The 25730-nt window shown below is 43.5% G+C and overlaps 1 protein-coding gene across 1 annotated transcript in view; it reads right to left on the bottom strand.

The window, feature by feature from the left end:
- Positions 1-25730, bottom strand: part of PRIM2 (DNA primase subunit 2) — a 271941-nt gene that overhangs the window by 12576 nt on the left and 233635 nt on the right. The window contains exons 11-13 of the mRNA XM_065401622.1: positions 22884-23010; positions 21142-21224; positions 5638-5706 (exon numbers count right to left, since the gene is read on the bottom strand). Of these exons, the coding sequence (XP_065257694.1) occupies positions 5638-5706; positions 21142-21224; positions 22884-23010 (279 nt within the window). The remainder of the gene's footprint in view (positions 1-5637; positions 5707-21141; positions 21225-22883; positions 23011-25730) is intronic.

Below are 25730 nucleotides of genomic sequence, written 5' to 3'. Positions count from 1 at the left end.
AAAATGAAGGCAGGCATTTCTGACTGCCCTCAGCTCCAATAGGTTCTTGCAAAGACTAGTTTCTTGAGGTGATCATTTGCCCCCTACTGTATGAGAACTGAGGTATGCCACTCACACCAACAGGGGTACATCTGTCACTACAGTTACCGACAGTTTTGTCCAGGGATCCCAATATGGGCATTGAGAACCATATGGAGGAGGGTGTGGTATCCAAGGTTGTTTCTATCAAGCATAATGTGTTCCTCTGAAGTCCTCCCTGTCTCTTCAAGGAAAAGGGTTCTTGTATGGATAAGTCAGAGAACCCTGGACAGATATCGATCATTCTCTTCCTCCTCTAATGGAGGAACTCCAGCCAAAAGGGTGAATCAGGCGATACCAGTGATGTGTGGGGATACAGAGACCAAGTGCTTCTTTCTTGGTGCCAAGAGGCATTCGGTACTTGCAAGCCGTGGAGACTTTGGTTCAGCAGTCACAGATCAATCCTTCGGGTACCTAAAGCCTTGCGGCACTGAGTAAAGCTGCGGTACTGATGGGACAGTCTGCTTGTTCCTACTGGACAGTACTGAGGTTTTTGAGCTTTCCAAAGTAGGTGCTGACATAGAAAGAGGCTTAGTCTTATGTGGTACTGAAGAGCTCATTAGGGGAGGTACCAGAAGAGGAGCTATGTCAAATGGTGCTGCTCTTTTGAGTTTGTTCTATTCATTTCTTCCAGAGGGTACTGAAGTCTTTGTGGAGCCATGCTTTTTCTTAGAGCCATGGGCTTTCCCATCCCCGTCAGTACTGGAGGAGCCCTTAGACTCTACAGTAATGAGCCTTGAGGTTGAAGCTTCCAAGGCTATTGACCTACTTGGAGAGTGAGGTCTTTTCAAAGTGGATTTTTATGAGAGGAGTCAGAGCTGCACTTCTTGGGACTTTTAGAGTAGGTTTCTAGAGCCTTTCCCTTTCAAGGGGAGTGCTGAGCTGAAGTCAAAGGAGCGCTAGATACAGCCAGAGACCATTGTACATGGGGGATTCTCCTGACTTGGCTCCTGAAGTGGGCCAAAGGGAGCCTCTCCATCATCACAGGTTTCAGAGTAGCAGCCGTGTTAGTCTGTATCCGCAAAAAGAACAGGAGTACTTGTGGCACCTTAGAGACTAACAAATTTATTTGAGCATAAGCTTTCATGGGCTAAAACCCACTTCATCGGATGCATGCAGTGGAAAATACAGTAGGAAGATATATATATACAGAGAACATGAAACAATAGGAGATGGGCTACTTCATAGGTACAACAGTCTTGTTGATGTGTTGGTGAATTTGTAACTTGTCCTGGGACAACACGTGAGTTATACTGAAACACCCATTTTCTGAGGTGGTTGATTTCCACCCTGAAACATGCCGGGGGTGGGGAGGATGGGGGTGGGGAAGGGGATCAGCCCAGACTTTCACAGATACTAAGATCAGGAGGAACCACTGTGATCATCTAGTTTGACCTTCTGCATAACATATGCCATAGAAAACTCGAGAAAGTCAAGTAAAAAGAAGCTTTTAGAGCTGGATTGTTGTCCAAAGAACTCCAGCCTTGATCTTCGAACTCTCAGGAAATGCAGCGAGGTCTCCTCTAAATGTGTAATCTCTACTCTGGAGCAGCAGTAGCTTAAAAGCGAACACCTGCTGAAAATTCTCTCACTGGAAGGAGGAAGGGACTTATTCCCTTGTCTAAAGCCTCAGTAACTGCTGTGTCTCTGTGCTCTCCAAAGAGATTACCAACAGTATTTGGAAGGATATTAGAGGTTAGCTGGCAATTCGTGTTTCTTCAAGTGGAGCCATAATTGCTCCTGGTGCAAGGCTTTGGAATTTTTGAATGTACAGCAAATCAGAGTCAGGTGAAGCATCAGATCTGAAAACACTTCAGGTTTAAAGTAGATTTTATGTATGTTTTGGTTTACTTGTTTTTCACGCTGATAAGGGCCTACAAATTGAGCATAAATCTGCACAATGAGACTGCAGCCTCAGGGCTGAGGCTGCTGTATCCAAGTTTAGCCTGAGGGATCATGTTATTCTCCTCCTCTGTGTGTGTTTGTGGGAATACTCTCTCAGCTGCCCTTTACTAAGGAGACTGCAACAAGCTTAACCTTAGCCACATTAATGAAGACTTAAGCCCTTAGGTATTAGTAGATCTTCATATAGAATTCCCATTCCACCTTAATTACATCTTCAAACTAGGAATTACTTCAAACTAGGAATTATCTTAATTACACCTTCAAACTAAGAATTACTTTTCTTCAACTTTTCAGGGTGCAATTTTGTATGTGTGTTTCATTTTCTAAAAACATAAGCACCTGTGAAATTAGACCCCCATTCATTAATAATTCTGGAAAGCTTAGTTGAGAGTCTGATGTATCTCGCTCAAAGCCCCAATTTTAGAAATTCCTCCTTTTCAATAGAAGATCTAGAGAGGAGATTCTCCCACGAGAGATTTTAAGCCTTTGTGCTGCCCCTTCAACAGCTAATTGTGAGCAATATCCTTCATTATACCCTGGGCCAAACCCTTGAAAGAAGAGGAGTGGGACCCTGTGAGAGAGAGAGCACACATTACTAGGGAGACTGAAAGGAGTCTACTGTCTCCCTAGGGAAAACTGTAGCCACTTTATGACCTCCTGTGGGACCCCAGGAGGCTCAGAGGGGAAGAGAGACAGATCCATCTCCCAGGCAAGGTGATCTGAATCACTTTACCCCATGCTCCCTGATGCTGAGTCCAGGTTGAGGGGGCACTGACTGTACAGAATGAGGAGTGAGCTGGAACCAGTGGAGACAAATGACTCATTGGTATCAGAAAGGTCACAAGAACTGGCACCTTTCATGGCAGCTGAAGTCCTGTATGTAAACACCTTTGGGAAGGGAGTATGTTTTGCAGCATTCTCAACCATCTCAGAATCAACTTTGCCTGTGTGCTGGCTGGGAGTAGAACATCTTCCTATGAGAGTCAGAAGGCTCCAGTGAAATTTTCTGCTTACTCTGTAAACTGTGGGAAGATGGGTTCCAGACCTTGGGGAGAGGAGAGGAGGATTTGAAAAACTTACTTCTGGCTCCATGCCACTGATTCTGGTTTGGTCTCAGTGAAGTGAAATATGCTTCGTACAGTAAAAGCTGTGTTATCCGGCACTTTACCAACCGGAAAGCTCTATAAGCCAGCATTTTTGATCTTCATTGAAAGTCCGGTTTATAGTCTGGTTGGCACAGGGCTGGTAGACTCCCTACCTGGCTCTGCGTGGCTCCCTGGAAGCGGCGACATCTCCCTGCTGCTCCTAGGCGGGGAACGGCCACGAGGGGTTCAGATGTGGGAGAGGGTGCGGGAAGGGGCTTGGGGCAGGGGGTCGGGGTGCGCCAGATCTGGGCGGCGCTCACCTTGGGCGGCTCCCCACAAGCAGGGACATGTCCCTGCTGCTCCTAGGCGGAGGTGCGGTGGCCTCCACCCACAGGTGCCGTCCCTACAGCTCCCATTGGCCATGGGTCTTGGCCAATGGGAGCTGCGGAGCCAGCACTTGGGGCAGGGCAGGGCGGGGGCAGTGTGCAGAGCCACCTAGCTGTGCCTCCACCTAGGAACAGCAGGGACACATCGCCGCTTGCGTAGAGCCACCCGAGTTGAGCGCCACCCGAATCTGGCAGCCTGCACCCCCTCGTATGCCCCAGCTCCCTACCCCGAGGCCCCTCCCGCACCAAAACTCCCTCCCAGAGCCCGTGCCCTGCACCCCAACCCCCAACTCTGACCCCCCTCCCACACGCAAACTCCCTCCCTCCCTCCCTCTTAGTAAACAGGAATTTTTTACTTAGTGGCACTCCCCATTCCTTCAACATGCTGGATAACAAAGCTTTTACTGTATTTGAATGACATCTTTGTCCTGGAGAGGAAGGATGGGTACTATCGTAGGACCTGAGACACCTGGGTTTAAGGCCTGTTCTGCCACCAAGCTTCTCTGTACCTCAGTTCCCCATATGTAAAATGGAGGATAATAGTATGACCCTACCTGATAATATAAATACATTAAAAGACTGAGGTCCTACGGTGATTGGTGCCTTATAAGCACATAAAATAGACAGTTTCCATTTTTTAAACTTTTTTTCATATTCTTTATAATAAAATTCTGTAATTATAGGAGATGAACTAAGCAAATAGAAAATTCTCTCATCGTCAATGTTTTCAATTTGTCTTAAGTCAAAAACTAACCACATACTTAAAAAAATAATTAAAAACTCACCAAGCTGAGAAAGAAAATTAGGTAGGAAGTCGTCAAATGATTAGTCACCATAAATTAAAGATACCAAATATGTTTATATGTGATGAAATATCTTAAAAAACAAAAGGCTAAAACGAATTTTCACTGGTGGTTAGAGTTTTAGTTGCATCCACTACAAATTTCATTAGGCTTTTTTCTTTAAAAAAAGGAGAACTGACAACTTTAGTGCTTGTGATAATGTTCAAAAATGCTGACTTTTCAGAAACAAGCCTTTTAAATATATGGAAATATACCTCTCTCATAGAACTGGAAGGGACCCTGAAAGGTCATTGAGTCCAGCCCCCTGCCTTCACTAGCAGGACCAAGTACTGATTTTGCCTCAGAACCCTAATTGGCCTCCTCAAGGATTGAACTCACAACCCTGGGTTTAGCAGGCCAATGCTCAAACCACTGAGCTATCCCTCAACCCCCCTGCTTTGTTTTGCTACATCTTGTTGTTCATTTCTATTTTTATATATCTATATTACATAAGTGATATGTATGTGTTGTGACAAAGTTCCTCCTCTATCTTGGTGGGTCCTGCGCTTATTGGCGGATTTTCTTGCCTCAGAGATTCACCATGTGGGTTGGGGAACAGCCCAGAGACCTTCCCCTCTGGGAGAACCCACAGACCAGGTCAATTGGGAAGTTTGGGGGGAACCCGGCCCCGCCCTCTACTCCGGGTTCCAGCCCAGGGCCCTGTGGACTGCAGCTGTCTATAGTGCCGCCTGTGACAGCTGCATGACAGCTACAACTCCCTGGGCTACTTCCCCATGGCCTCCTCCAAACACCTTCCTTATTCTCACCACAGGACCTTCCTCCTGGTGTCTGATAACGCTTGTGCTCCTCAGTCCTCCAGCAGCACACCCTCTCAGCTCCTTGCGCCTCTTGCTCCCAGCTCCTCACACTCCCACCACAAACTGAAGTGAGCTCCTTTTTAAAACCCAGGTGCCCTGATTAGCCTGCCTTAATTGATTCTAGAAGCTTCTTCTTAATTGGCTCCAGGTGTCCTAATTAGCCTGCCTGCCTTAACTGGTTCTAGCAGGTTCCTGATTACTCTAGTGCAGCCCCTGCTCTGGTCACTCAGGGAACAGAAAACTACTCATCCAGTGACCAGTATATTTGCCCTCTACCAGACTCCTGTACCCCACTGGTCTGGGTCTGTCACAGTGTATAAAATATTTTATACAAAAATCATGCTTAAATACATAGCAAAAAGGCTTATACTAATTAACTCATTAAAATTAACAAGATTTGACAACCAATGATGGATGTGATAACTGTAAAGAGCCTCTGGAGCTTCATGCATGATTTCCAGGGCCCTTTCTAGAGACAAAGGCACCCTGATTAGTGTACAATAAAAATTAAATATGTACTTACATCCTGTGTCAACTGGAAGTATTTCTGACAGGCCAGCTGGTAATGCATACCTTTCACTAACTCCAAAATCTGTAGAAAAAAGGAGAGTAATTAGAAGTAGCATTCATTCAGAACTGAAGAATTTGACACTGGTGTTTTATCATTGACCTTTATAAGATACCTCACAACAGACAGGCATATAATGCAAGAAAGTACATTGCACATGACACCTCTGTCACCTGTGTACTGTAATAACTCTGGCTGTGTTCCATCAGACCCTGGTTGCTTAAATATACATTAGTAGCATTAAAAACAAAACAACCACAGATAGAAAGATGTTCTGGTGATTTCAATAAATTTAAGAGCAGGAATAAGATGAAAATATATCCTCATATTATATTTCTGACAGTTATTATCAGAATGTTTTTGTCAGGGGGTGGGATAGCTCAGTGGTTTGAGCATTGGCCTGCTAAACCCAGGGTTATGAGTTCAATCCTTGAGGGGGCCATTTAGGGATCTAGGGCAAAATCAGTACTTGGTCCTACTAGTGAAGGCAGGGGGCTGGACTTGATGATCTTTCAAGGTCCCTTCCAGTTCTATGAGATAGGTATATTATTTATATTAATATCATATTGTAACAATTCTGACATAATTGCAGATATAGATCTAGTAATTCAAGTGGTTGAAGCATGAGGCAATCAAGTACACTTTTTATATTTTTATTTTCCACATTACCACTTCATATAGACACAACATCAAATACTGCTATGCTCCCATCAAGAAAATTTAATGTAAACCCTTTAGAAAAGTATTTGTAAGAGGGGAATGCTTTTACCTTCAATCATATTTGTCCCTTTTTTAAATGAAGTTATTTCTAGTAAAGCTCAGCAGAATATGCGAGTGAAGAGTCTGTTTTGAACACCTATTAGGAGCATCATCCTATCTTTTGTAAATACAATTTGCTTCCCAGTTCTACCTCATGTAATCTCTTCTGTGCTGCATTCTTATCAGCAGAATGCAATATCAGTTGAAATTTTTAAAGCTGCATAACCATCTCCTTCCCTTAAATAATCAAAATGTGTACTCTCTCTGCTTATCAAACAGAGAAAACTGCTGGAATTAAGAGATAACCTCAGTAGAGGGAAAAAGAATTATTGAAAAAATGTTAATTTCTAGACCTTTTTTCAATGGTTAACCTTTCTATGTCACTGCAGTAAATTCAGGCTTCAATCTCTGCTGCCCTCATTATTGGATGCTGCGTTATAGTTATTGACCAATATACAAATAAATTACATTTGCAGAATAGTTCAAATAACTACACACTGCCAAGAAAGTGCATAACTGCATTGTTTCTCTGTTACAGCCCAACTGATTAAATTTCTAAGCTTCCTGTCACTTTCTTTTAAATCCGGTGTAAAAAGACAAAGGCCCAAGATAGCTAATCAATAGGGTCTGAAATCAGGGACTATCTATGTATCCGACCTGTCCACTTTTTGAATTAGTCTTGCAGGAAATAGATTATAAATAAAATACAATACAATAAAATAAAATAAAATAAAAAATAAATTTTAAAAAAGTGAAAAACAAAGAAGAAACATTGTCCAAAATAGTTCAGATACAATTTCTCATTTTTCCCTATTATTTCTAAAAAATGAAAGTAAAAGGCTATCACGGTTAACCATTGTATTAGTGTCCATACCTAATTTTAAAATTAAAAACAGCATCCAAAAAATTCTGCTTGTACCTCTGAACTAAAAACTTAAGGGAGTCAAAAGTATCCATGGTATATTTAGTGTTAGTCGTTAAAAGTTACGAGGAACATAAAACACTCTCCCTAAAATCTGTATAGGCGTCATTTAATTAGGTTGAGGGGGTCTTTGGGTTTTTCTGTTTTGAACATACAATCTGTGCTCTAGAAGGTGACATGGAATATTTGGATGACAATATACCCACTTCATGACAACCAAGGATGGAAAGCATAAAATGGATATTTTAGTGGGGGTTCTCAACAGATAAATATTTGTATCAATAATCATGTAAGCTTCTTATATTCCGTGTTTCATCCTTAGAACTCAAGAGCTTTAACAAAGGAGGTCAGTATCATTATCTTCATTTTACAGATGAGGAAACTGAAACACAGAAGTAAAGTGACCTGCTGAAGGCCACATAGCTAGTCAGTCAGTGGCAGACCCTGGAACTGAGGGTGGGTTTCTGAGTCTCAGTCCAGTGATACATCCACTAGGTTACACTGCCTCTAAAGCCACGCTTGGGCTGAAATCTGCTCTGAGTTGTTATAACCTAAAAATTGGAAGTTAACAGCTCCAAGTGCTGATTATGATAGGATATAGATGGAGCAATCTTGATAAGAATATTTCCTAGCATTGAAATCTATGTAAAGAAATAAGTATTCATGTAATGACGGAGTGTTTAGTAGCTTTTACATTTAAAAACGTTTAGCTATTGTTGAAGTATTATTTCTGAAATATATTTTGGTAATTACTCTTGAAAACATGGGTTAGTACTTATTTTAACATTTTATGCTGTATCTATTTAGCTCGTAATTTTGTTAGACATGTAAATAAATGTATTTATCTGAATTTTCTCTTATAGCCCATCATGCTTTTTAATCTCTAATGAAGTAATTAGTAAAGAAGAAATATCTAAGTCTAATCTGCTCATCTCAGAAAAAGACAGTTACCTTTTCATAACTGGTGTTCTTCGAGATGCGTTGCTTATGTCCATTCCATTGTAGGTGTGTGTGCTCACCACATGTAACGGTGCCGGAAGTTTTTCCCTCAGTGGTACCTGTAGGGGACCGGCTCTGGTGCCCTCTGGAGTGGCGCATGTATGCATCAATATAAGGGGCGCCGCCGGCTCCCCCAACCCTCAATTTCTTCTTGCCGGAAATGCCAACAGTGGGGAAGAAGGGTGGGTCATAAAATGGACATGAGCAACACATCTCGAAGAACACCAGTTACGGAAAAGGTAACTGTCTTTTCTTCTTTGAGTGCTTGCTCACATCCATTCCATTGTAGGTGACTCCCAAGCAGTACCACAGGAGGCGTGTAGGAGTTCATGGATGTGTTTATTGCAACGCAGCTCTGCCAAATCCAGCATCATCTCTGGCTTACTGGGTGATGGTGCAATGTGTCATGAATGTGTGTACTGAAGACCACGTCACGGCCCTGCAGGTGTCCTGGATAGGGACATGTGCTAGGAAGGCAGCCAAAGTCGAGTGAGTCTTCACTATCAGTGGAGGCACAGCCTGCACCAGCTCGTAACAAGTACCGATGCAGGGGTGATCACATTCAAAATCTTTTGAGAGGACACCGGAAGACCTTTCATCCTGTCAACTGTCGCGCTAAAGAGCTGGATCGACCCACGGAAGGGTTTGGTGTGCTCCAGGTAGAACGTCAGGGCGTGCTGGACATCCAGAGTGTGCAGCCACCTTTCCTAATTGGTCGAGTGAGGCTTTGGACCAGTGGTGGGCAACCTGCGGCCCGTCAGGGTAATCCACTGATGGGCCATGAAACAGTTTGTTTACATCAACCATCTGCAGGCACAGCCGCCCGCAGCTCCCATTGGCTGGGAATTGAGAACCACAGCCACTGGGAGCTGCGAGCGGCCATGCCTGCAGATGGTCAATGTAAACAAACTGTCTCGTAGCCTGCCAACAGATTACCCTGATGGGCCGCAGGTTGCCCACCACTGCTTTGGACAGAACACCGGGAGGAAGATATCCTGGTTGACATGGAAATGTGATACCACCTTTGGCAGGAAAGCCGGATGGGGCCGCAGCTGGACCTTGTCCTTGTAGAATACTGTATATGGTGGCTTGGAAGGCTCCAATGTAATCACTACAAGAAAACCAACCTTCCACGATAGATGGGGAAGGGAGCAAGAAGCCATGGGCTCAAAGGAGGGGGCCCTGTGAGCCTGGAGAGGACTAGGTTGAGGTCCCATTGGGGTATTGGGTCCCGGATCGGCGGTAAGAGACGCTCAAGGCCCTTCAGGAACCTGATCAACATCTCATGCGAGAATACAGATTTACCCTGGACGCGAGGGTAGAAGGCAGATATGGCTCCCAAGTGCACCTTGATCGAAGAGAAGGTGCTTTAAGTGAAGCAGGTAATCCAAGATGGACTGCAGAGATGACTGGGTCGGGGAGATGTTGCGTTCCGACGCCCAGCAGGAGAAGCGCTTCCACTTTGCCAGATAAGTTGCTCTGGTGGAGGGCTTTCTGCTTTCCAAGAGAACCTGCTGTACCTGACTAGAGCAGGCCTGTTCCTCTGGGTTCTTTACATGCCGTGCAGCATCCAAGCCATGAGGTGGAGAGAGGTAAGGTTTGTGTGCAGGAACTGACCGTGATTCGGCAAGAGTAGGTTCGGGGGGGCTGGGCAGTGGCCATGGGGCTGCCACGGCCAGTTCCATGAGCATGCCGAACCAGTGCTGGCAAGGCCATGCCAGGGCGATCATGACTTGCACCTTGTCCCTTTTGATTTTTGAGAGGACTTTGCTGATAAGCGGAATCGTCGGGAAGGCATATATCAGGTCTCCCGACCATGACAGGAGAAAATAATTGGAAAGGGAACCTCTGTTGAGGCGTTGGAGAGAACAGAACTGATGACACGTTCTGTTCTGTCTGGTGGCGAATAGGTCCACTTGGGGAGACCCCCACTTGACCCCGTCAAGAGCGCCTTGATGACCACTGAATGAAGCGACTCATGGTCAGAGAAAAAGGTCCTGCTGAGGAGATCTGCCAGCGTGTTCCGGACGCCGAGGAGATGCGAGGCTTCCAGGTGGATCGCATGCGGAATGCAAAAGTCCCACAGGCAGAGGGCCTCCTGGCAGAGAGCCGACGAGTGCGTGTGCCCTGCCTGTGGACATAGAAAGTCGAGGCCACTTAGACACATAGAAAGTCCATCAACACCTGCACTACCCGACCGGACAGCTGAGGAAGGAAGACACTTTAGGCTAGACGGATGGTCCTGAGCTCCCTGACATTTATATGTAATGTGAGCTCCTCTCAAGACCATGTCCCTTGAGTCCGCAGCATACTGATATGTGCCCCCCAAACCGAGGTCAGATGCATCCGATGATAGGGAGTCTGTGGGTCGTGGACTCTCGAATGGCACTCCTTCCAGCACCAACCTCGGGTCAGTCCACCACTGCAGAGAGGTAAGTACCTTCGGAGGGACCGTGATGACCTTGTCCAGGTGATGTCTGGCCAGGGAGTAGACTGTCACTAGCCACATTTGAGGGGGGCACAGTCTGAGCCTCGCATGGCATGTGACCCAATAGTCTGAGACAGACCTGGGCCACGATGAGCAGATGTGCAGTGATGCTGGCAATTAGATGTGACATTGCCCTGAACCTGGCCTGTGGCAGAAATGCTCTTGCTCGTGTAGAGTTGAGTACCACCCCAATAAACTCTATCCATTGGACTGGGACTAACGTTGACGTTTGTTTGTTTATCTGCAGGCCCAGAGCCCGACAAGTGGCGTGCAGCATTTTGACACTGCATTGGACTTGGGCCCTAGAGCAGCTCTGGATGAGCCAGTTGTCGAGGTACGGGTAAATCTGGATACCCCGACGCCTGATGTAGGCCACCACCATTGATATGCAATTCGTAACCACTCTTGGCACTGTTGCCAGGCCAAACGGGAGCACCACAAATTGGTAGTGGGTGGTCCCAACTATGAAACGTAGGAACTCTCTCTGAGCATGGAATATCGATATGTGAAAGTAAACACCTTTCAAATCAAGGGCGGTGTACCAGTCTCCCGAATCCAGGGAAGAAATGATGGAGGCCAGGGAGACTATGCAAAATTTCAACTTCTTGAGATACTTGTTGAGGTTCCGCAGGTCGAGGATGGGCCATAGAACCCATTTAGCCTTTGGCATCAAAAAATAGCGGGAGTAAAACCCCTTGCCCCTTAAATGTAGCGGGATTTCTTCCACAGCTCCCACCCAGAGAAAGCCTTGCCCCTCTCAGATGCTCGTGAGAAGGGTCCCTGAAGAGGGACAGGGAGGAGGGATGGAAGGAGGGGAGAGAAATAAACTGGAGGGTATATCCCCCTGCTACTGTGCTGAGAACCCGTCAGTCCGATGTTATAGAAGCCCAGGCAGGGAGGAAGGGGAACAGGCAATTGGAAAGTAACAGGGGAGCAGGATCCAGGACACAGGATGGAAGGTCGCCCTCAAGCACACCCTCAAAATGCCTGCTTACCACTGATTGGTTATGGGTGGAGCTCCAGTGAGCAGACAATGCCGGCTGATGGCCTTGACGGCATTTATAGCCCTTGCCCTTCTTATGGAAGGGCTCTGACCGAGGTTGGCTCCCGAACCTATAGGCCTGCTGTGGCTTAAACTGCTTCCTTGCCGGCCCCAGCATGTACAGGCCCAGGGTGCACAAGGTAGCCTCGAGTCTTTCAGGCTGTGCAATTTACTGTCTGTCTGTTCTGAAAAAAGTCCCAGACCATCGAATGGGAGGTCCTAGATGGTCTGTTGAACCTCTGTCAAAAGACCCGACGACTGCAACCAGGACGCCCGCCTCATTGAAATTGCCGAGGCCATGGTTCAGGCTGCAGAGTCTGCCGCATCTGAGGCTGCTTGGAAGGCTGCCCTGGCTACCACCCTACTCTCATCTAGGCTAACCAGGAATTCCTTCCTGGGTTCCTCTGGCAGTGCATCTGAGAACTTGGCCATTGACTGCCAGATATTAAAATCATAATGGCCAAGGAAGGCCTTGTGGGTTGGCCACTCTCAGCCAGAGGCTGGATGTAGAATAAATCTTTATACCAAAGAGATTGAGCCTCTTAGTCTTCCTTGTTCTTAGGCGTTGATCCCGGTTGGCCCCGCCTGTTGTGCTCATTGGCTGCTGACACAACCAGTGAGCTTGGGGCAGGGGTGGGTATAAAGATACTCATACCCCTTAGAGGGGACATAGTATTTCCGCTCTGCCCACTTGGAGAGGGGGGCAGCGAGGAAGGTGTCTGCCACAGGGCCTTAGTGATTCCCACCACTCCCTCGTGCAGCAGCAGTGCTACCCTGGCTGGGGCTGCCGCACTAAGTACATCAAACAAGGAGTCTGAGGGCTCTACCAACTCCTTGGCTTCCAGCCCCAAGTTCAAGGTGACCCTCTTCAAGAGCTCCTAGTGACCTTTGGCATCATCCTGGGGAACCGGGTGAGAGGACCCCACTATCATCTCGTCAGGTGAAGAAGACCAGGAGGCAGGTATGGGCGGGTCTGTCAGCTCCACCGCTTCTGCCATGGGAGCCTCAGTCAAGGCTGCCTGAACCTGGGAAGCCTGCTCTGACTCCACATCCAAGTCCAGGAGTGGGCAGGAGACTGCTGCCGACCATTTGTTGGATGCCCCCGAGGCCAGCTTATACTCCTGTGATGGTTAGGGAAATCCCCAACGGTTCCAGAGTTGCCAGGGGGAAGGCTACTGGTGGCCCAGTGGGGAACACCAATGCCCCTGATGGGTGGCCCTATCTTGCGGACAGCATCTCTTTCTCGCTGTCGGAGCCCGAGGAGGGGGATGATTCTATGTCCGGGGGACCAGGACGGTGCCAAGGCCACCTGTCTATCCTGATCCCATTGGCTCTAGCCCTGAACCTATGCTGAGAATCTGTAGGAGGGCGGTGGCTGTCGGTGTCACGATTCCAGGGACCAGTGGCAGTGTTCGGCAGATGGGCAATGGTACCCTGGCGATTAATGCCTGGGCTGTGCCGTTCCATCGCGTGGGGACATAAGCAGGTAGACTAGCATGTCACAGACTGTCAATACGCTCACAGTGACCCGCACCGGCAATCTGGCGATGGGGCTCAGGGGACCAGCCTCTTGACCTTCTGGAGAGCTGCTATGTACTGGGAGAGCGGCTCAGGCGCTCTTGGCACAGGAGCTCTGGAGACTGGTGCTATGTCTCTGGGGTTCTGTGCCAGCCCACTGGCGATCACTGCCTCAAGCCCAAGAAACACTGCCTGGAATCCGTGGACCGATGCCAAGAAATCCAGAGGCCAGCCGACCTGTGTCTGCGGGTTGGTGCTGCGGTTCAGGCGAGTGCTGACAGGACATCCCCTGTGGCGAGGAGCGGTGATGCAGTGATGGGAACCATTGGAAGGGTCCCAAGGCAGGTTTACCCCTCAAACGAGGCACATCTGTACCTGGCGTGGGCGGCACAGGCCTCCGGCATGGATGGCACCGCTATGGAGCTGAGTGCCTCTGCCAGTCCCCAGGGTGGCGGGAAGCTCTTGGAGCAGGCTCGACCGCTCAGCGGGAGTTGGGGCCTGACCTCCGACCGGAGGGGAAGAACTGCCCCTTTGCTCTCCTCCAGTCCTCTCCTTCCCTTTACAAGACGTAGGAGAACAGCCCCTCCCAGTCTTTATTTTTTGCTTTTTAGCCGGTACTGAGGATGTGGATTGGCGTCGGTCTGCAGTTGGTGCTGTCAGCACGCTCCGCACCGAAACCACAGTGCTAGGAACAGAGTCCGATTCAGGCGGCGCTGAGGCTGGAGTAAAGGCTGTTTCCATAAGGAGTGCTCGGAGACGAATGCCCCATTCCTTTTTGGTCCGCAGTCTGAAACTTGTAAATACAACACTTGTCGCTAACATGGGTTTCGAACAGCTTATATGGTGATCACTGACTGGCATGGGTTTCTTGCAACAGTCACAAGGTCTGAAGCTTGGGGACGGGGCATGCCCTGTCCCTAGGCTAAGTCCCATTCGGGACTAACAAACTACACTAAATCTACACTAAGAGAACTATAAAACTAACGATTTTATAACAACTATATACAAAAAATTCACAACTAGGCACAGTTGTGAGGAGTAGGCTTGCAGAGGCAAGGAGACATTCCAGCACAATCCCTGATTGAGGTGCAGCTTCTGGAACATACTTGAACACATTATTGTTTTTTTCAGTTTCAGGTCAGTTTCTAAACACCTCAGCATAACTCAGGCTGCTCTGTTAGGACTTTATTGTGACCTTTGGTTACTTACTGATATGGGGCATGTGCCATTCTGTTGCTGTTTGATATTTAATTTGTATTTTACAGTGAACAGCATGAATTTCTGACAGCTCCATTTCTATAGAACATATACATAAACATTATACTGACTTCTCTATCTGCTTTAAACCGTTTCCTCAAAATGCTCAGCTGTAGTCTATGAAATCATTCTTTCAGTTTTGCCACAGTTGATGCCCCATTAATACTCCTCAATTATTGCTTCTTGTAGGAAACAATATTTGGTCTCATGGTTTTCAGTATCACTCATGTTGGTACTATTTTAGGTGATATTATTTTTTAATTGTGGTGATGCAATAGCTTCCTCAGAACTTGCCATCACCAGAACGGTTAAAATCCACTGCCAACAAGCAAGGCTGCTTATATTCAAGGTAACATTTATACAAGTAAAAATGAGGCTTTAAAAAGGGCAATAATAATCCCCAAAGCACCTGCTCCATCAGAGTCTCTTCAAAAATATCTACACAGAGGTTCCACTACAAACAACCCTCCCTTAACTTTTCCCGTTTCTTTTATAGGCCCCTGAGGCATAAACCTCAGTTTTTAAGAGTGCTAGTAAAGAACACAATAAATATCTAACAGATGAGCAAGTACACATCTGAATGAAAAGAAGGTGCCAATATGTGAATATATTTGTTGCAGTAATCCCTGGATAGATTGTTAAATGAAGGTAGACATTTTCTAATTTTAAACTTTCAAATAAAATAATTTATATGCTAGTGGTTTTTTTCAGTTTCAGAAGTCCACTGCTGAAAGTCTACTGTGTGAGCAAACTTAGCTCTGCCATTTCTGTGTCTGAGTGCTTAACTTTGCAACCTTCCAGTTTTTTAACATACTATTTTTAATTTAATATGTTTTTATACTTGTAAATTAGAAGTATCTGAAATTGGATGTTTTGCAAACTCTATTTTCAGCTATTTCTGGGAGACACATTTTCTATTAATTCGCTGGCCCTTCCTGAGTTGACAGCTGTTCAGATTTAAATGACAGTAGTCAGATTCCCCAGTCTCCAAGGCTAAACTCTTAGGGCTGGTCCACACTGGGGCGGGGGATCGATCTAGGAAACGCAACTTCAGCTACGAGTATAGCGTAGCTGAAGTCGACGTTTCCTAGATCGAACTAAGTTTACTTACTGCGGGTCCACGCGGCGCAGGCAAGCTCCCCCGTCGACAGCGCTTCCTCCTCTCGGCGAGCAGGAATTCCGCAGTCGACAGGGGAGCGCTTCTGGGATCGATTTATCGCGTCCAGATGAGACGCGATAAATCGATCCCAGAAGATCGATCTCTACCCGCCGAATCGGGTGGGTAGTGTGGACCTAGCCTTAGATTTCTTCAGAGTTTCCCTCCCTTCCACAGTTTGGGAGGGAATATAAGGAAATTTCTCAGGCACAATCTAGATTAATATCACAGGCACAAGGAAGTACTATATATATCTTCCTAGCTATTTTTAACATTTGGAATTTCTTCTGAATTTAATATGAATATAATTTTTAGTTTGGAAGTGTTTTACTTTATAAATTGTCTAAATGTACAAAATGTATCAATTTATGATTAGATTGTGGAATATTCTATTTATATGTTTTATTTCAAGTGATTTGTTGATTCTTTTTTTCCTTAATTCTCCTTTTGTAATGTTCATTCATCTCCAATACTTTTTCCATACATGCTTCTCTCCCTTCTCTGTTCCTCTTTTAGGATTACAACTAATAAAATAAACAATATTCTCACTTCGGCAGTTAACAAGACTTCCAAATCAAAGACGGCCCATTCCTGTACCAATGGCAAAAACCTATATTTTAATCCTGCCTTCAGTATTATGGTACTTTATTATAGCAGGCAGGTTCCTAAATCAACAGACTCTCTCAGCAGTACTTTATCTTTGTTATACAATATTTGTAAATTTAGAATACGGATTACATCTTATAAGAAAGAAGAATTTAAATGGTCTACATTTTTATCTTAAAATGTTTTAAACTTAGAAAGACTGGATATAAATATTTCCAAATGTGCTTTTTTTATAAAATCTTTTTATTTTCTTAGTATCCCTCCTGCTGTTCAAATAGATTAGATTTGTTCTACACTGTTTTCATATATTTTCTCAGAACTCTTTTTCTTTGTCATCTCTTTCCCCTTCCATGTTGTCCATCCCTATTCCCCCCGCCGACACCCAATATGGATTTTAGCCAACTTCACTTTAAATGCTGCTCTACTCTACCTCACCCACCATGGTGCTAGTTATATTAATCGTGATTGCAAACAATATATGCTAGAAAAGGCCTGAAGATTGAGCAGGGGAAATTACATCACAGAGCTATGGCCAGGTCAGGGCCCTAGGTCCTTTTCTGCAGAACTGCCGCTTAGCCATTCAGTCCCCAGCCTGTAGCAATGAATGGGATTCTTCCATCCTAAGTGCAGGACTCCGCACTTGTTCTTGTTGAACCTCATCAGACTCCTTTTGGCCCAATCCTCCAGTTTGTCTTGGTCACTCTGGTCCATGTCCCTACCCACCAGCATATCTACCTTCCCCCCCCCAGCTTAGGGTCATCCATGAACTTGCTGAGGGTGCAATCCATCCCATCACTCAGATCATTAATGAAGATGCTGAACAAAACCGGCCCCAGGACCGACTGCTGGGGAAATCCGCTTAATACCGGCTGCCAACTAGACATTGAGCCGTTGATCACTACTCGTTGAGCCCGACGATCTAGCCAGCTTTCTATCTAATTATAGTCCATTCATCCAATCCATACTTCTTTAACTTGCTGGCAAGAATACTGTGGAAGACTGTATCAAAAGCTTTCCTAAAGTCAAGGTATATCACGTCCACCCCCATATCCATAGAGCCAGTTATCTCATCATAGAAGGCAATCAGGTTGGTCAGGCATGACTTGCCCTTGGTAAATCAATGTTGACTGTTCCTGATCACCTTCCTCTCCTCCAAGTGCTTCAAAATGGATTCCTAGAGGACCTGCGCTATGATTTTTCTGGGGACTGAGGTGAGGTTGTAGTTCCCCGGATTCTCCTTCTTCCCTTTTTTAAAGATGGGCACTACATAGACTCAGCATAGAACGTTCCTCAACTTTTTAGAACTTCACTGACTGCCAAAGTAATTTGCAAGTCACTAAATTAGTACACAGAACCGTATCACCAAAAAAAAAAATTAAGCATGTATCACACTAAAAGATGTTAATTCTACAGAATTTATTATAGTGGATAACTATGCTTTTTTGTACTTACCCGTGGAGAGCAATTATTGCTTGTCGTCTATCAAACTGAGCTATGTGTGATTACATTCTAATCAAACCCTGGGAAGTACATCATAGGACAACTGTGCTATTTAAATGGCAGAAGATGCCAGTAGGCTGTTCATAGTGTTAGTGTAAGAATTTAATTTTTTTGATTTCTTGTACAAATGCTTTTCTGGCAATTTCTGACAAAATCCAATATGGAAAAACAACAACCTTTAAGTCCATTTAAAGATCTGCATGTTAGTTCAAATAACTGTGGCATAAAGGACAATCTAGGAATTATTAGCTGATCTACAGCTGTAGATGCAATTCCCTTACCTGTATCTGAGGTACCCATATGTAAAAGTATAGTACATTTGGAATCCAGCCTTCTGCTCTACATGATTAACTGATTTTAATTGGGGAAGAGAGAACTGTATATACCAGTGACCTGAAACATTCACATATTGCTCCATGACCTTTTATCTTTGTCCTACATATTTGAGGTTTGAGCCTATGGAAACACACTCCCATGCATATGCCTATTTTTGCACACAGCTTGGAAAATGTACCTTATGGGTATATTTTCAAAGCTGTAGAGGGGGACTTATTTGAACAACTTTGATAAGTTTTGTGAATTGGACAGCTAAATCCCTGGTCACAACTCTGAAAGTTTACCCCAAATGTTTTTAATTTAATTTTTACATTTACATCAATCATTTTACCTTCTCTGCTTTTGTCAGATATCAATGTTTCCTATTGCTATTGCTATTCTTCCCAACCGAAATTTTTTTTTTCTAGCTGAAATTTCATCGACTAGTAAATAATATTGTTTCTTTGGACTGCAGCCTCCATTCCCACCCCTGAACTCCAGCAATGGGTAGGAACTGCCTACCCACCTGGTTTACAGAGGGTTTTTTTTTTTTTTAAAATAATTTAACTAGTTCAATAAGGGTGGCAATTTTTTTTTACGTAATTAGTTAAACCCTAGTGTGGATGCAGTTATATCAGTATAAATATGTCTTATACTAGTATAGCCTATTCCTGGAAATTTACTTTTAAAATAAAAATATTACAAATATAATAAAAATATAATAAAAACAGTATAACTGCATCCACGCTAGGGGCTTGCAACACTTTAAATATACCAGTTTCAAACAAATATAGTTAAAGTGGTACAAAAACTGTGTAGACTCACTTTGAGAATAATACAACTACATTGCATTAATGTAAAGAACTACAGTGATAAGAAAACATGGGCATTTTAGGCTCAAATTTATTTTAATAACTATTGTTGTGTGAGAATTGCTCCTGTAGAATGGGAGCAACCAGCCTTCTGATAAATTTTTTTTTTTTTTAATATAAGGCAGGTGGCACGACCCAATGAATAGGTCACTGGACATAGATTAAGGAGAATTTATTTTTATTTTTGGGTCTGTCACTATTCTGCTATGTGAATATGAGCAAGTGACTTCACCTGTCTTCAATCTCAGTTTCCCTAATTATAAAATGGGAATAAGAATACTTACCTTTGCTCAGAAAGCACTTTGAGATTTACAGATGAAAAAGGCAAATTATCATTACTATTAATAATTAAGAAAATAGTACTTTCAAGGGAGTTGGTGATAATGGCTTCAGAGATGCTACCTCAGTGAAGCCAATTCCTACTTTAGGAAACAAATATAACTTACCTGAGCTAAGGAACTATGATGAATATAAAGAAACTACTCCCTCATCCAAGTACATAGGATCATAATCTCAGATGAACCAGATGAATTGATGTTGGTCCTGCTTTGAGCAGGGGATTGGACTAGATGACCTCCTGAGGTCTCTTCCAACACTAATATTATATGATTCTATGATATCAACACATACTAAAGGCCCACTACGTGGCTGTTTCCCACCAATGTCTCTAATGATCAATTGTGGGAAAAATCTCAACCGGCACCAAGGTTTGAAGCACATAAAAAGAGAAGAAACTCAATGAAGGTATCACTGATAGCTGACATTGCTTAAGACAAATAAATAATGTGTTATTTACTGGCCTGAGGTCAGAAAGACATCTGGCTATTGATTTGCAACTTGTAGAGCGAGGTCTTTCATTAGGGGACATTACTTTTATCTGGATTAATAAAAATAAAAACAAAACAAAATATAGTCCTGTGAGAGAGACCACCAGTTTGGGGCCTTCCAGAACTGGCTAAGGATATGTATGCCTATACATAAATACTATAGACTATTGCTATTTAATCTGTACACTGACTGTTTCTGCAGCAGGCATCCAATAAAGACATTTCAATGGGGCTTTCAAATTTTCCTCTCACTAGTTCAACTATCTGTGTATGCCAGATTCCTGATCTTTCACATTACGAGGGCAGAAAAAATATTTTCTGTTGATTATAGCCTTAAAATAGGTTTTGGCCATCTAAAGTACATTTTTTTTTTAAACTTCTCTGCTGGACTTTCTCAGTTGAGCTCTGTGATCCATTTGGCTTCCTACAGCAAGGGACTTGGTTGTCCTTTTACACAACCAACTCCTCAGCCAGCCCAACAGTGCAAGAAACCACCACCCCAATGTCAAAACATTCTTATTCCTTCAACATCTCTTAGTTACATCAGGTTTTCAGCAACATTTTATTAATGCTCCCTTTTAAGAAGGTACTGAAATCTTTGTAAGATTTTGCAAAACAGTATAACATACTTTTATTGATTAAGGTAGTTCAGTACAATGAGTCAAATATTAAAACAAATATATGTGTAACTAATGGATTATTAGAATTTTATATTATGTGATATGCATTAGCACAGTGACTAATGCATATCACAATTTCCATTGACTACACAGCACTGTAACTTTCACACTTTCAGACAAGATTAAAAAACAATTCCCAAAAAAGAATAATGCTGCCATTAACTGCCAACTTCATTAAGAATCTTTAATAATAAATTGCTGTAAAATACATTTAAAAGAGAATAGTGCTAAATCCCTTATTGTCCCCACTGCAATATAAAAAATAACTAATGTTGTAAATTTATGAGCCAATAAGTTGAAAAAAAAATATGACTCCATTTAGCTGCAGGGTGAAAACATTATCAGCAAAAGTAATAATGCAGAAAAGCCACAACTCTGACTTAATTCTTTTACAAGAAGAGAGATTTCACCTACACTCTGACAAGTTGTACATAGCATTGCTACATGGATATTAAATGAAACTGAAAAGCAGTGCCCGATTCCTCATTACTGAGGAGTCCAAACAGACTATACCCTACCTGAGTTATCCCAGTGGGAGGAATCTTGTATGATTGCAGCTTCTGCTTCAGTAGCTCAGGATCACTGTGGCGGAATGGGCACCCTGACGGGGAATAAAAAACAAGCACACAAACAAGGCTATTTACCCAAGAGTTAGCACAATAATACACTCGAGAGACTGACTAAGCTGTTCTTAATTGTCTAACAGCTTATTAATAAAGAAGTTAATTGCCCATGTGTGCAATTGTTTTACTCTTTTTTTACAAGATTACTTCACTGTATGGTTATCAGGGCATTACAGGCTCAAGAGTTACATAATGCACTACAACATAAGCAGGCCAAGATTCACATTCATTGAGTGGAAAACAGTTTTAATTAGGTTCCTTATTAACAGACACAAACAGTCACAAAACAGCTATCGCACTGTTACATTTAAAATAATCTCAAATACAAAAAGTAACATTAGGCTGTGATGAACACACACAACAGATAGGAAAACTAACGTAGAAGGGGACTTGATCCTTAAAAGGGACAATAGTATTTATTCCATAGTGAAAATATCTTCAAGAATCCCATCACTGAAAACAAACAAAAGCAATTCTTGTTGCACACAAAGTCAAATGAGTGACTTATTACTAGTAAATACAGGTTGTGTGTGTAAAGCATCTAAGGGTGTGTCTACACTACAGTGGGGAAAAAGCTTCACAGCCTCGTTAGACAGACTTATGCTAGTGGGGATCGTGCTAGTGCACTAAAAATAGTTGTGTGGACATTGCAGCACTGGGAGAGACTCAGGCTAGCCACTCAAACTCAGACCCAGGGGATAGGGTAGGCTTGAGCTTGGGTGGCTAGCCCAAGCTCTGCTAGTGCAGCAACATATCCACAGTGCTATTTTAGCACGCTAGCAGGAGCCCCACTAACACAATCTGTCTAACCAGGCTGAGAGGCTCACTTCCATCTGCAGTGTAGACATATCCTAAGAGACCGAAGAGCACAAGTCCTATTGAATTAATGCCTTTAATTCCTTAGGAACTTTTGAAAGTATCTCCCATAATGCAATGTACTGCACACACACACACACACACAGGCTGTCAAACAGCAGCTCAGCTGGACGAATAGTCCAAGACACCACTTATCTGCCATAGTCTTTTCAAAATAAGTTAGGATCAAGGGGTGGATAAAAGTCTACTCTAGGAACAGAAGGTCCTCCAGAAAATTTCATGCAGGGAGAAGTGTAACATTTATGAAACTTAATGAAAAGGAGAGTTTTATATATCATTCTATACCCAGGACTGGGTCAGATTTAGAGAAATATGTAAAGTCGAGATGTTAAATTTCTTAATTAATCTTAGTATATTAACCAGACTGACCATGAGATTCAAAGATGAACACTATTGCTGAAGGATTAGCCTATTAAAAACTAAATGGATGCAATATTACAGGAGTATGTTAGCCAGCTTGAAAGTAGAGCTGTAAGAAACTTCAGTGCCTGTCTTCTAAGACACTTACAAAGCAAATTGGAAAGTGGGAAAAAGATTAGTGAAGAGCTTAGTAGAGAGCATATTGAAGTACAGCTGAATGAATTTCTCTTGCCTGATCTAATAAGTCAAATCACCAGAAGAGTAAGAGCACTAGCTTGTCAGCAATGATTGGCATAAGCTACTAACTACTAACTCCTGCCAGTAATACAACCATCCGATCAGTTCTCTTCCAGAGCTTCTGGGTTCCATGCACTGTGAACATGTCAGTTACAAATACTCACCATGATAATCCCCTTGACTTGGTGGATTGGACAGGATAATCTTCATGCAGCTGAATGGTGTATAATCAGTCCTCTTGCCTTCTTTTCCATAGTTATGGCGGATGCTGTAGGCATACCCTTTGTCAAACTGAATGGTAAAAATATTTAAAAGCAGATTATTTGCATGTGAACTGCACATTGTGTCAGTGATTCCAGCTACTCTACAGGACGAAATATTGGACTATGAAAATATACCTGCCAAAACCATTCAAATGGAAAAAGCTGAAACCAAGTTATTGTTTTTGAAAGAGAGAGAGAGAAAGAGAGAGATTAAACTGCATTATGATCTAAAAAGGTAAAGATTTTATTTAAATTGCAGTAATGGTATTTCACAAAGATGAAGACTTCAAACTTTTGAACACTCTGACAGATGGCTGCATAGCTGGTCCATGGGCCCCTGAGGCGACGTCTACACTGCAATTAAGTACCCACAGCTGGCCTATGTCAGCTGACTTGGGCTCGGGCTGTAAAATTGTGGTACAGATGTTCGGGCTTGGGCTGGAGCCCAGGTTCTGGGACCCTACCCATACGGAGGGTTCCAGAGCTCAGGTTCCAGCCTGAGCTCAAACATCTGCACTGCAATTTTACAGCCCTGCAGCCTCAGCCCAAGTCAGCTGACCCAGGCCAGCCATGGGTGTTTAATCGCTGTGTAGACATACCCTGAGTAAGACCATGGAGCTTTAATCACTGCCTTGTTAAAGGCTGCGAGGCTCTAGCCCTTGGAACTTTGATCAGTCCAGCTGTTTGAAGTCTCTGAGTGGTTAATCACTCAGCGGTGGTGAGCTGAGGTAAGCAGGGAAGACTTGGTATAAAAGTCATTGAATGGGTGAACTCAAGATCTGCAAACAGAGGCAGCTAGGAGAGGAGTTTCGGAGAGAGTTAGAGGGAGAGTATGAAAGGGTTTCATTCCAGATTCAGCACTACATGTGATATCAAGATGTCCAGCAGATGTGCCATATTCTCTTTCCTGCCTGAAGACAGAAGAGATTTGCTACGCATGAAGTGCAAATTGGTGGCTGTGCTAGAAGAAAATATTCTTGAATTGAAGAGGTAAAGTGAGACGTTACTAAGAATCAGAGAAGCTGAGGAGTTCCTAGACAACTAGATTCTGGAAACACCAGTACCCTCGTTCAAGGAAGAATGGAGCAGGCCACAAAGGAATTGGAGAGCGAGGAAGACAGAGAGAAGCCCTGGAAGTTTGTAACCACTTGAGGCAAAATGTCATGCATTCTACATGGTTGGAGATAGAGGAGGATAAGCAGATTGTGGCCACCAGAAAGAAGAGAAGCAGAAGGAATTCCACACAGCTGGAAATTTCAAATCGATACCAAATCATCAACATGGAAGCTACGGAAGACATGTCTAAAGATCCAGCAGGCCCAAGGGAATGGAGAGATGCATGGGACACATGTGGATGGCACCAAACTGTAAACAAACAAACAAACAAACAAAAACAGAAGAAAGATGATCCTTATGGGAGATTCAATACTCAGAACATCCAAAGAACATTTCTACAAGGAACAGACAGACAATAAGAGACCATGCTACCTTTCTGGAGCCAAGACACAAGATGTCACTCTAAAACAGGACAGGCTTCTGAAGTCTATGGGCAAGGATCATCCACTGGTGATGGCTCATATCACACTTCATTGTGGGATATCTCACAGATAATAGATGACTTCAGGGAACTCAGAAGCGTGCTAAAGAAGAATAATGTCCAAGCAATCCATTCTAAGATCCTTCCTGTCCCATGAGCAAAAGAAGGCAGAAGATTCTGGAAGAGAATCATTGGGTAGACAAGTTGTGTAGGATGGAGGGTTTTGGTTTTGTGGAATATCAGTCCACCTACCATGAGGAGAGGAGGCTATATTGTTTGGATGGCCTCAACCTCAGTAGGAGGACTAATCTCCTTAGGAACAGGCTGTCTAGAGTAGTCAGGAGGGGGTTAAACTAATAACAAAAGGGAGGGTAAAAAGAGGAAAGATGTGAGCACTCAGCACAAAAATCGAGATGTTGAGAACAAAATTAATCAAGAAACCAAAGGATATAAAGAAGAGAAATTCCTGGATTGCCTATACACTAATGCTAGTAACATGGGTAACAAACAAGATGGACTGGAATTGCTCATTTATGAGCATAAATTTGATCTAGCTGGTATTACTGAAACCTGGTATGTTAAAATAAATGATTACAACCTATTTAGAAAGGATCAAGAGGACAAAAGGAGAGAGGAAGTGGCATTACCTGTTTCCTAGTCACTGATAATGCAGAAGTTAATCACCTTGAAGTCTTATGGATCAATGTCCTAACAGATAAAGCATAAGAATAGGGTATTCATTGATGTCTGCTACAGCCCACCAAAACACACTAGAGAACAGGATGACTGGTTTCTTACACATCAATATATAACATGTAGGGAAAAAACCCTGCACATCAATTTGAGTGACATATGCTGGAAACCTCAGGCTTCCATTATTAAAACATCCTTGGAATTTCTAAACATTATAGATGAGAATTTCCTAACTCAAAAAGTCTTGCAGCCAACATGGGTTAATTCTATATTAGACTTTGTCCTAACAGCTAAAGAGGAAGTGATCACAGAAGTAAAAGTTAATGGTAGCGTAGGTACAAGTCTTCATGACATGATCACATTTACAATGTGCAAGCAGAATAAAGTCCAGACCAGTAATATATATGGTTGGTGCTTTAATTGGGCCAATTCCACAAAGCTGAAAACAATTACGAGTCAAATCAACTGGGAGGAAGAATTTAATCAGAAAAATGTGAATGATAAGAATTCCTCACTAG

The sequence above is a fragment of the Emys orbicularis genome, chromosome 3, assembly GCF_028017835.1.
Source record: "Emys orbicularis isolate rEmyOrb1 chromosome 3, rEmyOrb1.hap1, whole genome shotgun sequence".
Taxonomy (NCBI): domain Eukaryota; kingdom Metazoa; phylum Chordata; order Testudines; family Emydidae; genus Emys; species Emys orbicularis.
Note: the sequence above shows the minus strand (reverse complement) of the source record. Positions and strands in the feature narration are given on the sequence as shown.